General features: G+C 38.7%; 2 protein-coding genes across 5 annotated transcripts in view; both read right to left on the bottom strand.

Annotated features, from left to right (window-relative positions):
- scaf8 (SR-related CTD-associated factor 8) overlaps window positions 1-7618 on the bottom strand; it is a 46318-nt gene extending 38700 nt beyond the window's left edge. For 2 of the 3 annotated variants that reach the window (XM_061842929.1, XM_061842930.1), the window contains exons 1-2: window positions 7449-7618; window positions 3956-4039 (exon numbers count right to left, since the gene is read on the bottom strand). In XM_061842929.1, coding sequence (XP_061698913.1) covers window positions 3956-4039; window positions 7449-7478 — 114 coding nt within the window. In that variant the 5' untranslated portion in view covers window positions 7479-7618. Of the gene's footprint in view, window positions 1-3955; window positions 4040-7448 lie in introns of those variants that run through there. The other variant, XM_061842931.1, reaches the window with a different exon arrangement.
- Window positions 7619-7687: 69 nt separating this feature from the next.
- Window positions 7688-13380, bottom strand: part of LOC133512884 (connector enhancer of kinase suppressor of ras 3-like) — a 56353-nt gene continuing 50660 nt past the window's right edge. For both annotated transcript variants that reach the window (XM_061842933.1, XM_061842932.1), the window contains exons 19-25: window positions 12622-12695; window positions 12393-12464; window positions 12216-12280; window positions 11844-11968; window positions 11432-11756; window positions 9398-9588; window positions 7688-8809 (exon numbers count right to left, since the gene is read on the bottom strand). In XM_061842933.1, coding sequence (XP_061698917.1) covers window positions 8609-8809; window positions 9398-9588; window positions 11432-11756; window positions 11844-11968; window positions 12216-12280; window positions 12393-12464; window positions 12622-12695 — 1053 coding nt within the window. In that variant the 3' untranslated portion in view covers window positions 7688-8608. The remainder of the gene's footprint in view (window positions 8810-9397; window positions 9589-11431; window positions 11757-11843; window positions 11969-12215; window positions 12281-12392; window positions 12465-12621; window positions 12696-13380) is intronic.

Below are 13380 nucleotides of genomic sequence, written 5' to 3'. Positions count from 1 at the left end.
CTGAGCCAAAATGCCGGCTTCACATTTCTGCGATTAACTCGTTAAAGTACTGCCCTCTTCAACAAATTTTACATGAATGTTCCCCAGCTCCTGTAAACTGTTAAGATTTACTACAGCTGTTTCCTGCCTGTGTAAAAATGTATTTAATTTTTAAAACACTCATCTTGCTTTTCCAGGCATAAAACATAAGTATCTTTCCTGAGACACTGACTTGGTACTCCTAATTTTACCGTGACCATGGGCTAACACCAGTAAATATAACAAGGAAATTGTGGCTCAGCATGCCAGAGGTTCTTTACCTAGCTTTCATTCCAAAGCAGCGGTTCTACCTCGCTACCCAGACAGGTAGTGTCCTTTCTTATTCACTTTGCATTCCTCGCCATTGTTGGTAATGTGTCCACACCACATGGGTTTTGAATTCACTTTGGAAAAAAAAAACTGGTCGAGGCTGTCATCGAGTCAGCAGCCTTTGCTTTGGTCGCCGACCCACAGATTGACGTCTTTTTTTTCTCAATCAACAAATCACGAAATGTGAGATGTTTTTATTGTACTGGGTTGATACTGTATTTGAAAAAAATAGGTGCAGTACAACCAGTATTAAAAGGTTGCAGATTAAATAAATGACCACCTTTTCAACGGAATCCCAGAAATTGTGTGAATGTGAATTGTTTTTGTGCCTTTTGTCTTTTTAAAACCACAACACAACACAAAAAATGTTACACTGTGCAATGGAAAACCAAGTTATTGATGTTGCATTTGGATATATTTGAAGGTCAGAATTATTTTGTTGTTATATTATTCATCTGATACAGAACATCTTAAAACCATGATACATTACATGCTAGTGATCTGTGAGTACTGTTGTATGTTCTATTTTACATGTGTTACTGCCAGATTTATGCTAAATTGACAGTTGTTTGATGGTTTAAACTGACTGCAATAGCTGTGTCAATTTCCGTAAGTCCATAAATGGCTTTTCCAAATCAATGTTTGTAGCAATTAGAGTTTACGCTGATCTTATTGGCCTGAACAGAATCAGCTGATAATTGGCGTTTTGCTTGAAGTGTGTTCACCTACTTTTAATACAATACGGCTCACGCCCAGGCAATAATGTTACACACCCTAGCAAGATCATGGTAGTACTAGTGGTTACGTGTCAACATGCTACTGTTATGTGGAATACATGATCTGACCAGAGTATTTCTAACCTTTATGAAGCCAAGGCACAAACTTTACAAATGAAAAATCTCACAGTACACAAACAAACAAAAATGTCACAAAAAGTATGTAAATGAACGGCTCTATCTACTTGCTGCCATCTAATAGAAGACCAATAATTTGTCACTATGTTTCACTAGCATAAATAGATGAACAAAGATATATATACTGTAAATATATATGTATATTTTTAGCAATTACATACACAAGTATATACAGTAAATGAAGAGGTAATTTAAATAGAGTCATTACTCATCTTGTGATCAGATCAGTAAACAGTTATTTTTTTTTTTTTTTAAACTCACTCATTAGCGATCTATCCCAAAATTCGTGATTGTGGCAAGTCTAGTAGCAAGGAGACAAGTGGCTGCCATCTTGGTGGAATGAGAACTTTCAAATGCCTCTGAAATGCTTAAAAAACAATTTAACAAAAAACAAATTCATGATTAAACTACATGACATATTCTACTGGCAACACACCACTCCTGATGAATAATGTTAAATTTGCGCTACTTAATTTAAGTATTTAGGGTAGGTAATGTAAGCAATTACATTGTAGCTACTGTTTTTTTCCAGAGGTAAAAGCAGCAAGCTAAAATACACCACTCAAAATGCATCAGCATAGTCTTTTTGGGTGTTATGACAAAATCCGTGATAAAATGATAGTCGTAATAATCAAATTGGATTTTTAATTTCTTGGACAATTTATTTATATTATCATATTATATTTATTTATTTCAGAATAGTACAAGGGGTCATGATTTGATTGTGATTCACTAGTCATTCATTACTGTCAATGAGAGAAACGAATCGGGATTTACTCTAAATTGCAAGTCCGAGTCTTAAACATCAGCTGTAATAACATTAGTACACACTGACCTCATGGTATGGATGAATGTGCTTGACCAATATTACTCATGTTGTCCAACTGAATATTTAGTATGTTTTGAGTAATCTTGTGAAGCATACAATCATTTAACATGGAAATTATGAAGGCATGACTAGATTGTTAATCGTTAAAAACAGGAAGTCCACTGTCTAACAATCGGCTAATTTTTGTATAATCTACAATACCAGGGGTGTTAAACTCATTTTTGTGGCAGGTGACTTAGTGACGGTTTCTATCAGGGGGCCATTATAAGTGGTAAACCATATATAACTGTTCAAGTATTGCTTAAGTTACAGCTTTAGAAAATCATGTAATGATGAAAACCAATCGTGACGTTTTCAATGTTCTATATTTTTTTAAGTATATTATGGGTTCATAATATATCATGTATACATTTGAATGGCATTTCATTTTGGGAAAAAAAATTCCCTCCCCCAAAAAATCTGGTACTGACAAATGTAAATGTACATTAATTAGGGACTATAAATTAGCATCATCATAAAAAATAAAAATAAATGAATAAAATGCTGATGCTAATAAATTACATGAGTGTGAATTTTTGCTACAATATGTTGAGAAGAATGAAGTTATAGTGTTTTATTTTAATATGAAGGCATTTTTGACTCAATTTTCTGCAGTCATTTTCATACTTGAGTTCCCAAAAAAGGTAGGGTCCCCCCCCCCCAACACACACACAAAAGCTCAATTTATCCAGAATCTATCATCCGATTTAGCCTAAACAACTAAACTTTGCAAATTGACAGAATTTAATGCAAATCTTGTCACACTGCAAATGGTACCATTAACCAGCCAACTCATGAAGATGGCAATGATGCTAAGTATTTTGAATGAACAGCTTGACGTAAAACGCAGCATCTCACTTGATGTCAGCTATCTGCCAAAATAAATACTGCAAATTCTGGTAAGGTACATCACATTCATACAAGAGAAAAACAAAACTCTGATAGGCTGGCAATTCGTCCTGCGTGTACCCTGCCTCTCGCCCAAAGTCAGCTGGAATGGGCTCCAAGACGACTACAACTTATCCATCCATCCATTTTCTGGACCACTTATCTTCAGTAGGGTCAAGGGGATGCTTGAGCCTATCCCCACAATCTCCAGGCGAGAGGCAGGGTACAATTCAAACTGGTTGCCAGCCAGTCACAGGACCACGACACTAATGAGGAAAAGCAGGATGGAAAATGAATGCATGAATGGAAAACAACAACTGTCGACCTTACTGGAAAAAGTGGAAACAGGACAAAGTCTCGAATGTCTACCATAGAGCTCGTTAAGCAGTTTGACAAAATGCAATATGCTTACTGAAATCAGCTTTTTTTTTTTCATAGTTATCCTCCAAGAATGTCAAGTTTGATACTAAATAAGACCCCAATTATGTCTTTAAAATGAGATGTGGAACACACCCATTTTTTACCATATGTCAGAGGAGCATATGTGGGTTAAGCAGACTACCATTACCACGGTCTATTTATTTTCATTGGGAGTTTGTAGTTTTTGGGGAGTTGTGTCACAATGGTAACAGGTTTTTTTTCATACTGATGTTCAGATCAGACCCTAGCCAAAGCGCATCTTTTAATATTGCATTTGTGGGGTACTCTAACTCCTACGGGTTGTACTTTATCTCGGAAAAAAAACCTGCCAAATTTTAAGGGTAATCTAAGTATGAGCAGTATCAGTGTGGGTTACTTAGCATCTATGCACTGCCACTATTCGATGAGTGGCAGTTAGTAGCAATACTTGCATCTCAGCATATTGAGAATTAGAACCTTCTATAAACACTATTTTCAACCTTTGTTTCAAGTAGTGTACCTAATGTCTCATACTTACTTTAATGGCCTTGATGCCTGACTTGGTGATTTGGGTCATCTTGGCCTTCGAGATGGGTGGCTTGTACTCATTCAACGAGTACAACTGCAAAAATCCCAGGGGACAGAGAAAAAGAATCAAGTTGCATTCATGACAATGTAATCTCTCCTCGTATTCAAATCTTAGTGACATAAAAAAGGGTATCTCAAACACTCAGACACAGACCACATTTTACAAATCTAGATTTAATAAACCCACACAAAAACATTTGGGCGTATAAGACAACTTTGGATGCACTGTTGGCCAGGTCTCTTCTTTGTGGTGTCAATCTGAGTACGTCTCATGTGTCCAGTGTGTCTCATGTCTGTCGCTTCCAATGCTAATTGCATGTATTTTATCAATTACAAATCGGTTTTAACTGAGGCTGCACAATATTTAAAATAAATGGCATTGTGATGTTGTTTTAAACCTATAAGAATATATTGCAATGCAAACCAATTCAATATGAGTATTGGGAAAATTCATTTTCTACACAAATTCCCAAAGCCAACTAGTTAATTGTTCTCCTTTTTTTCTTCCATAGGTTGCTAATGGGTGAACTGCCACCCATTTAATCCCCACCAGTAGCCAACTGCAGCGTTCACAACACAATCTCATAAACATGAAGGGGAAACATCTTCATAGAATTGTCTCTTTTTAAAGTGTGGAGCAAAAAAACAAGAAACAAACAAAAAAAAAGACGATTGTCAATAATGCGCAAACAAAAAACACAACACATGATGACTAGAACAATGATGAAAGGACTTTGATAACGTTGGATTCATTGGTGCACTGGCTGACTTAACTCACAAAGTAATTAATGTACTGCTATATACCAAAATGAAATTAACTCCATATTACAGAGATAGTACAGTGTTTATAATAACGTATTCTGATACAAATAATTTTCATAGTTATCCAATTTTACAATTATGCAATCTATTACAAAGATTGCATCCCATTTATGCAGTGACCCATAACGCACATTGTGGACTCACACAGCTTCCGCATGCCTGCCTAGTTTCATTCTAAAGAGCCAAACAAGAAATGCAGCAGGTGTAATATCATTTCATCCTTTGAGCATCCCTAAACAGGTCCCTTTGCTGGTCACGTTTCATGCTACAGTTAATACACTGCATATTACAGCACACCAACATTACAGCAGACATTGCGATGTAATCATGGTGTACACATACATCGGGAAGATAATGTTCACATAAAACAGTGCTCTATTGATTCCTTTCTATGTATTTATATTACATATGTATTTTAACTGCGTACAGTGTTACTTTGTTCTTTTTTTTTCCCTATGCATGACTGATTGTGAAATTAAATCACACATTACCTGCCCATCACCTCCAAACGCTGTTTGGCTCTTGACCATTATTTTGCAAACCTGGGTCCTTGGCATTTTATGACTTAAGGTTAGTCTGTTTGGTGGTTTTCTTATAGCTGTAGTATAGAATTATGAAGCAAATGTATAAATATTAGACTTTACACCAATCATATTTGCTTGATCGGTATTGGGTGATAGCATTGGCATAGATTAGCCTTAACGTCATCATTTGTTGATCCAATCAATTACGTCATCAATCAGCTACGCAAAAGACATTTACTCCCAATTGCTGTTGCATATGAATCCAAATGCTTTTATTTTTTTGCTTTGTCACATGTCTTAGAAACAAACAATATTTAAGTTATTTGCAGTTTTTGCACAACCGATGTAAATTGTGGGGAATGTCACCTAAATGCTTCAACAAGAGATTTGATAGGGCACCTGAGGAATTTACATGAGGAGCATGCTGCGTTCAAGCCACGTAGCGGACAATAATTCTGAACAACAGGCATTAATTATATAACCTGACTGCATTTTACTACATGTGAAGTAGTATACATTTGTACATTAGATTACCTAAATAAAGTCTTCAGATTAGAGGGAGTCCTCAGGTTAAAACAGAATTAACTTTCAACAATGCTTTTTTTGACCGGCAATATGGCGACGCAAATGAAAATCACATGATTTTATGACGTAGGTGCACGATCACTATAGCTAAGCACAGCCTAACCTCATTCTTCGCCATCCACCTCTCACAGTAATGGTAAGTACAGCATCTTATTGTTTTTAATTTTAATGTATTTTATTTTTTTATATGAAGTGCCCATACCGACCCATTTTCTGAGCCGCTTATCATCACAAGGGTCGTGAGTGCTGCAGCCAACCCCAGCTGTCATCATAAATTTTGACTTTCATGGCAAAATCTGACTAACACGGAAATTTGGGTTTTGTTGTTAGTGTAGAAACTAATCTCAGTCGTAGAATGCCTTCTGTTGAAAATGTCAACTTAATACTTCATAGTATAGCGCAGGTATATATCATAGATCAGTTCTGAAATTGTGATTGTTATCCTGACTTTCAATTTCTTTAAAATGCATTTTTATTTTGTATCAATATTTTAGATTTTTTGTAGTGCCTATAATTAATGTGAAACAATTCACAGCATTATAACAATATAATAAACTGCATAATTATACTTTATCTTTTTTTCCTTCTTTGAAAATTGGATAAAGCTTAAGAACATTTCTAAAGTGTGAAATAAGTCAACCTCAAATCTCCATGCCCAGTGAAACAGCCAAGTCGTTGGCCAGAAATGTGAGCATTTTCACCGGTTTAAGAGTCCCAACTTTCTTTCTAGAACCTCTTTAAAATAATGTTGTCTCGTGTAGATCAACTAGAAATTGAAATTTAGCACACATACCAACATGAAAACAAACGATAAAGACATGGAACGAGAATCAAGTATTGATTGTGTCAATATTTCCCTCCTGAACTTGTGTTGTTAACATGAAACTTTTAAACAGATATTTGAGTCCCAGGTTTAATTTTTGCTCAGTTTGGTACAATTATTTTGTACATTTGTGTCAAGACCAAAACGCTGCATTGGGTAAGCGATCCGACTGTACACGGGTCACGTCCAAGTTTATGGGGGCTACACCGTGAACATTAGGCAACGAATAGCGAAAACGCGCCGTTTTTTTTATCACTACTGTATGCAGCACGTTAACGTGGAGAGCAAGATTACAGTGTCATTGTCATTTTTGCCGACGTCGAATAACGCCTTAGCTTAAGCAAGTGATCGCGAAAACTCAGACGGGTTGGCTAACTTGTAACGTGCTAACGTTAGCACCAGGCGCAGCAGCGCGCCTATTCTAATCTCACACTACACACATATATAGATAGATACAATTTACTAATGTTGATTTTTGAAGAGTCTAGATTGACCATGGCCATTCGAGAGCTTCCGTGAGGAACCCCCCACAGCTCCATCACTCTACACGGTTACGCGGCCTTGCGAGGCAGTTCATCAAACCTTCCTTTACGTTAGCCTCGGCTAGTTAGCTTTAACGTCGCCGCCTATAAGAAAGGGGATACAGGATTCCGACATGTTGATAACTACTGCAAGGACTCGCAACAAACCTCGTTGTTGAAGGCTTTCACAGCCTCCATGGCGGTGTGCTTGGGCTCTTAGTGACTAGCTAATAACGGACTTGAGACGTGCATGCTCGACGTCTGGCGAGATGAAGGAGACTACCAATATGGCGCACAAGCACAGGACAACTACAGTACACACACACGCGTCCCCTAGTGTCGACACGGGGCGCTACAAGCTGACGCCTCCATGTTTTTGCGTGGCACGTTCCAAATGTAGAAAACAATTCAATTTTACCATCGTGTTTTATTAGTCTGAATGCAAACATGTTTAACACAAATAGAACGCGTCACAAACACACTGAAATATGTCACAGGCTCAGCCACATACTGGCACCCCCAGTCAATGTATACAAAATAGATTTGTCTATATTTGAGGTCATTCATGATGTTTGTGTCATATGCAGTACAATACTGTGTTTTGATCTGTTTTACAGAAGGTGAAAAGAGAAATGGTTTACCACTGCCGGTGTTTTGTGAGTATTGAAACACTGCATTTACAATATATTTGCTTGGTTTTGTTTAATGTAAAACACTAAAAACAAGTGAATATACCTACAAAGAAATAACCTTTTAAATGGCATTGCAGAACAAAATGTTCTGCTTAAAACCATCCAAAAATCGTTCACTCTCAAATGTGAAAATTTGTCATTTAAGATGCATGATTACTCTGTCCGTGCAGACTAGTTCTTAAGAGATTCTTCTTATCAGTTTAAAAAGTGTAACAGGCATGGAAGGTGCATAGCACCAATAAGAGACTGAACATTCCAGTACTATAACAACATCTAAATAGAAAAACATACCAAAAAAAAACCAAAAACGTTTTCATGTTGAAACCAAAGCAACATATGCCGTCGTTCCGAAACGCAAACACCAAGGAAGTAAAAGCAATGACCTGAAACATTTGCTAATCTTAAATCAAATGCTTAAAGTAATACTATGATGCGTTTCACATTGTAAAGTGAACCGCTAGTTACAAAATGGCAGCCCAGATTCCATTTCGGAATGTGAACAACAGAACCGCTTTCATTGACGGAGCCATTTGTTAGTCAACAAGAGCTTGAAAGTCCATAGTAGTCTCATTTGAAATTTCGACAGCAGTGTGCGCCCGTGCGCTCAAAGTCAGTAGTACAAGACACGAGGAGCATTTATAAACTGGTCTCTGCCACAGGAGAGGCAACAGCTGATGCCGCATCTTGGGAGGCCTCTGACTCCACCTGCTGGTCATTTGGGACACAAATCTCTTGCACCAAAGGCCCATTGGCTTCCTTCCATTCTCTGAACCTGACTGAGGTCAGGTCGGGGTCCGATAGCACCTGCTCTAGTGCCTGTAGGTCTGCCTGTTTCGACTGGGATGGAAAGAGAGCAGATGATGAGTTAAAATATAAAATAATGATACAATTTTGCCCATGCGTACATTAAAAATGCTTGTTAAAAAGGAGCACAAGTGAATCCCCCATCAATCATGAGGGTTATGCTTTCATGCCAACCTGCACTAGGTAAAAATGTGTGATATTGTGAACCCATATAAAAACCTTTAACTTTTAAAACACATTGTCCCTAGATTGGAACAAAAAAACATGACAAGCATGTTTCACATCTTTTGTGTGACTGTGTCGGATGTCCATGTCCCTTTAAGAGGGGGCCTGATCGGGAGGCGTGTGACATCTGTGAGTCTGCAAGAGTATCTGGGTGAGAGCTGCAACCAACAGTTTCTGTGTGGGTATGCTCATTGTGTTTGTATTTTACTGTTATCTCTGTTCAATTAATGGGTGAAAAGTGCATCGGCCGGCCACTGTGGCGCTCCTTGAACATGTGAGGGCTTTGCATTTAGGGTACTGTGAAAACCCATTAAAAAAAAAAAAAATCACTTAAAATAATCACAGTGAGACAATAGCGGGCACAAACCACCAACCATAATATAGGAAAAGTTGTACCTTTAATGTGCTGTTCAGTGTCCTGATTAGATGCAGTTTGTCATTGACAGTGTGGTTTTTGCAACGTTTGACGAAAGAGGCCCTGAATTCCCGTTTGGTGGATGGTTTGCGGTCTCCTATCGGCGACAGGCTGGCCTCCTTCAGGTGGATATACAGCTTCTCCATCTCATCGGAGCTGTTCGAGTGATCGCCTGCAGCGACATTAATCACATGAGATCTGGATTATCATTTTAGCATTCAACTGTATCGTATTTTTTTTTTTTTTAACAGCTGCCATCGTTCAATGCTAGATCCCCATTGCTCAGCTGACACAAACATGGCTGCAAGCAGGAGTTAGTCATTTTTATGACCCCTTCAAGTAACTAGTTTTCAAGAAAGCATCTAGTGAGTTTAAGATGTTATGTGCGAATGTGACGTGGCCAACATAAGAACACAAGCCAGCTGACCTTCAGTGTATATTATACTAACCAGCATAACTTGGGTTGATGACATTATTATTCAAAGTCAAATTCGCTAAAATGCTTTCTTTTTTTGCTAGTTTCTTTGGAGTAAATGTAAATAATGTCATTCATCCAACTGTGATATCATGCATGTTAACATGAACGACGCCTTAACACAGTCTATTGGCATCTTTGGTGGGTTGAAGTAACATCTTTAAAAAAAAGAAAAAAAGGTAGACATTTTAAGTTTCTATCAGTGCTTTGACAGTCCCCTTCCCTATTCACCCGAGTGAGGAGGAAGTGCTTTTGCCCAGTTTGCGAGTACGGAAGTAGTTTCCACATTTACCGGATTTCAGCTAAGAAACATATATGAGTGGAAGCTCTTTCGAATTGCTTTCTTTATGACTCCTGTTGATGGGAGCCCGGTGGAAGGCATTCATGGATTTAATTGTGCTGAACATTCAGATCACTATGGCTGAGCTGTGGAGTCTGTAGATGGGAGAAAGTCAACCATTACTGCAGCGTTCCAAAAAACACCTGAAGGACTCCAAGATGCTGAGAAATAAGATTCTCTGGTTCCAAGCAATGTGTGAGGGAGAACAAGGTATTCTCATCACCAGCCCAATACAGTCCCAACGGTGCAGCATAGTGGTGGCAGCATCATTCTGTTGTTTTTCAGCTGCAGGGACAGGACGACTGGTTGCAATCAAAGGAAAGATGAATGCAGCCTAGTACAGGGATATCCCGGACTTTTCCAATGCTCAGGACCTCAGACTGGTCCGACGGTTCACCTTCCAACCAGATAATGATCCTAAGCACAGAGCTAAAATCATGGACTCTGTGACTCCTCTTGAATTTCCCAGCCAGAGCCCTAACTTAAACCCAATTGAGCATATCTGGAGTGACCTGAAAATGGCTGTCCACCAATTTTCCCCATCCAGCTTGACAGAATTTTAACAGTTTTTTTCTGTCAATATGGGGTGCTGTGTATACATAAGAACAAAAAAAAATGAACTTAAATTGGAAAATTTAAGGGGCTCTGAATATTTTACATACCCTCTTCATGTAGTAAATATTGTTTTCAAATTATGCTTCCCTATATTTCTAATTTCATATGTACCTGTGGCTAGAAAGCAAACACACACTCTCTTGCGGAAATGCATGACTAATAAATTGAATGGAGCAATCAACCAAAATTTGCCAACAGGTTCAAAATACTATATCACAGTCTCTCCTTATTGTTTTCCATTTCTCCTTTTGTGGCCAACCCCATCTTTCTTGAAAATCGTGCCATGTTCATACTAACTGTAATTAAAAAGTACAGTCATGTGGTGGATATTTTTGGGGGGAAAATAAAGTTTCAAGGCTTGTTTGGTATCGATGTAAATAAAGCTAATCCCAAGGGGAAGGGGGGGGTCGAAACTGTTTTTTCATAATGTCATTGTCATAGGCTTTGTCTGAACACAAAGGGGGAAAATGATTGAAATCATAAATACTATTTTTGTTGGGGGGGAGGGGGGGGAGGAAATCTGACATTATATTTTTAGTTCAGTTCTAGATTAGTTCAGTTCTATTCGCAGTGTTTTAAATGTACCTTTGTCCACAACACCTGAAGTCTCCCTCGGTGCAGCCCCTTCCACATCGGACTCTGTTTCAGCCTCCTGAAGAGGAGCTGAACTCTTTTGCGCTTCTTCCTCGTCTGACGTATGTTGATGCAAGAGCACCTGGACTGAGCACACCACTGGGGCATCACCAGTGGGAGCAGGCGACACCTGCGCGACCAGATCCAACCAGGAATGACGCTGCCTGGAGAGCGATGAGGCGGACGAGCTCTGCGATGTCATTGTACTGAGGGGTGAGGAATGTGAGCCGTTTCCTTCGCTGGGGACTGCAGAGGAGTACGGTGGAGGAAGAGTGCCCTGTGAGACCGACATAATCACGTGAAACACAGCTTTTAAAGTTTGATTTGCAATAAAGGGAATACTGGAAGAAGCCATGGCACTGACCTGGTGTGTGCTGCCAAGAGGATCAGACGGACCCACAGAGCCCCGCTGGGTCTGTTCACAGTATGGTGGTGGAGGTATATCCGTGGTTTCTGATTCTTCACGGTCACTAGCCTCACTGTAACACTCTAAAAGCACACATGATCAATGTAACATCAAAATTCAGTCCGTAGACAGATATTTATGAACACATTTATTTGACCATGTGTCATAAAGAAAACAATGCAGCCGCTTTCAGTTTCTGTTCAGGAATATCTATAATTTGACATATTGACATCTTCCCCCCACTGATTTGTTTCAAATAGTTATAAACAACTGAATTCCTAAAAAAAAAAAAAGAAATCATGCTAAAGTATATTTTATCCAGAAACTCACCAGCTGCTGTGTTTTGATCTGTAGGCTCATAATGAATGGAGGCAAGACCAAGCTTATTTAACCACCTGGAGCACATGCACACAACACACATATATAGTTCAGTGGGATTTGAACATTTAAAATGATTTGAAGTATTTTCTTGAATGCTGAATATACACCATCCTGTTTGTTACTTACAAGTTCATTTCGTCATGGTTCTCAGCAGCAAAATAAAACATCATGACTTGTGGGTGACAAGCTTTGAATGCACTGGACAAAGAATAGTCAACATTAAGATGGGACACGAAAGAGTACATTGAAAGTTAATTTCCATGAAGTTCATGTCAAATAATGTTGGAGGAACTTATTTTTTTAATTTCTGTCGACAGTATAAGCAGACGTTTGTTCTAGCTGCATGCATGCTTACTATTTCTTTTTACACTCGATGGCTCGGTCAATCATGAAGTTGGTGAGGTCAATGTAGCCCTCAGCTTTCTCCGCCTGCAACACAAACAAACAAGAGTGAGCGTGAAACAAGATGAACAAACGACTTCAAGTCACTTCCTGACTAAGCCACCTGACCTTCGCCACTTCTTCTATTTCCTTCTGCAATGTTTCAGTGACATTTCCAATGCCAAATCAAACCTGTCAGTCACAGAGGCGTTCTCAGGCCCAGCTGTCAGCCTCAGCAACCGCAGCGATAGCGAATTGTAGTCATTAAGACCGGCTGACAAGGAGACAGCTGTGCTAGTTTGAGTTATTGTTGAGGCTGAGAAGCATGTATGTTAAATGCATGATAAAGTAGCTGTGAACTAAAACGAAGACACGGCACACCTGCATAATTTAATAATTTTCACCCATCCATCCATCCGTTTTCCGCTTATCCTCACAAGGGTCACAGGTGTGCTGGATCCTATCCCAGCTAGCTTCGGTGAAAGGCGGACTACACACTGAACTGGTTGCCAGTCTCAAGCAAGTATAATCAACTGGGTGATTTCAGTTTAACAAATCTCTATGCTAAACCTTTGTCAACATGTAGTATATACTATGTTCAACTTACACAAATATGAAATTGATGAAAGGAACAGTTCTTCAAATAGTCGGGCAGCTCAACATTTCTCAATAGATATGACTCGCTCAATCAACTAAACATCCATTCAAATGGATTTTACAAGATCCAGAAGAA

This window comes from Syngnathoides biaculeatus, chromosome 15, assembly GCF_019802595.1.
Source record: "Syngnathoides biaculeatus isolate LvHL_M chromosome 15, ASM1980259v1, whole genome shotgun sequence".
Taxonomy (NCBI): domain Eukaryota; kingdom Metazoa; phylum Chordata; class Actinopteri; order Syngnathiformes; family Syngnathidae; genus Syngnathoides; species Syngnathoides biaculeatus.
Note: the sequence above shows the minus strand (reverse complement) of the source record. Positions and strands in the feature narration are given on the sequence as shown.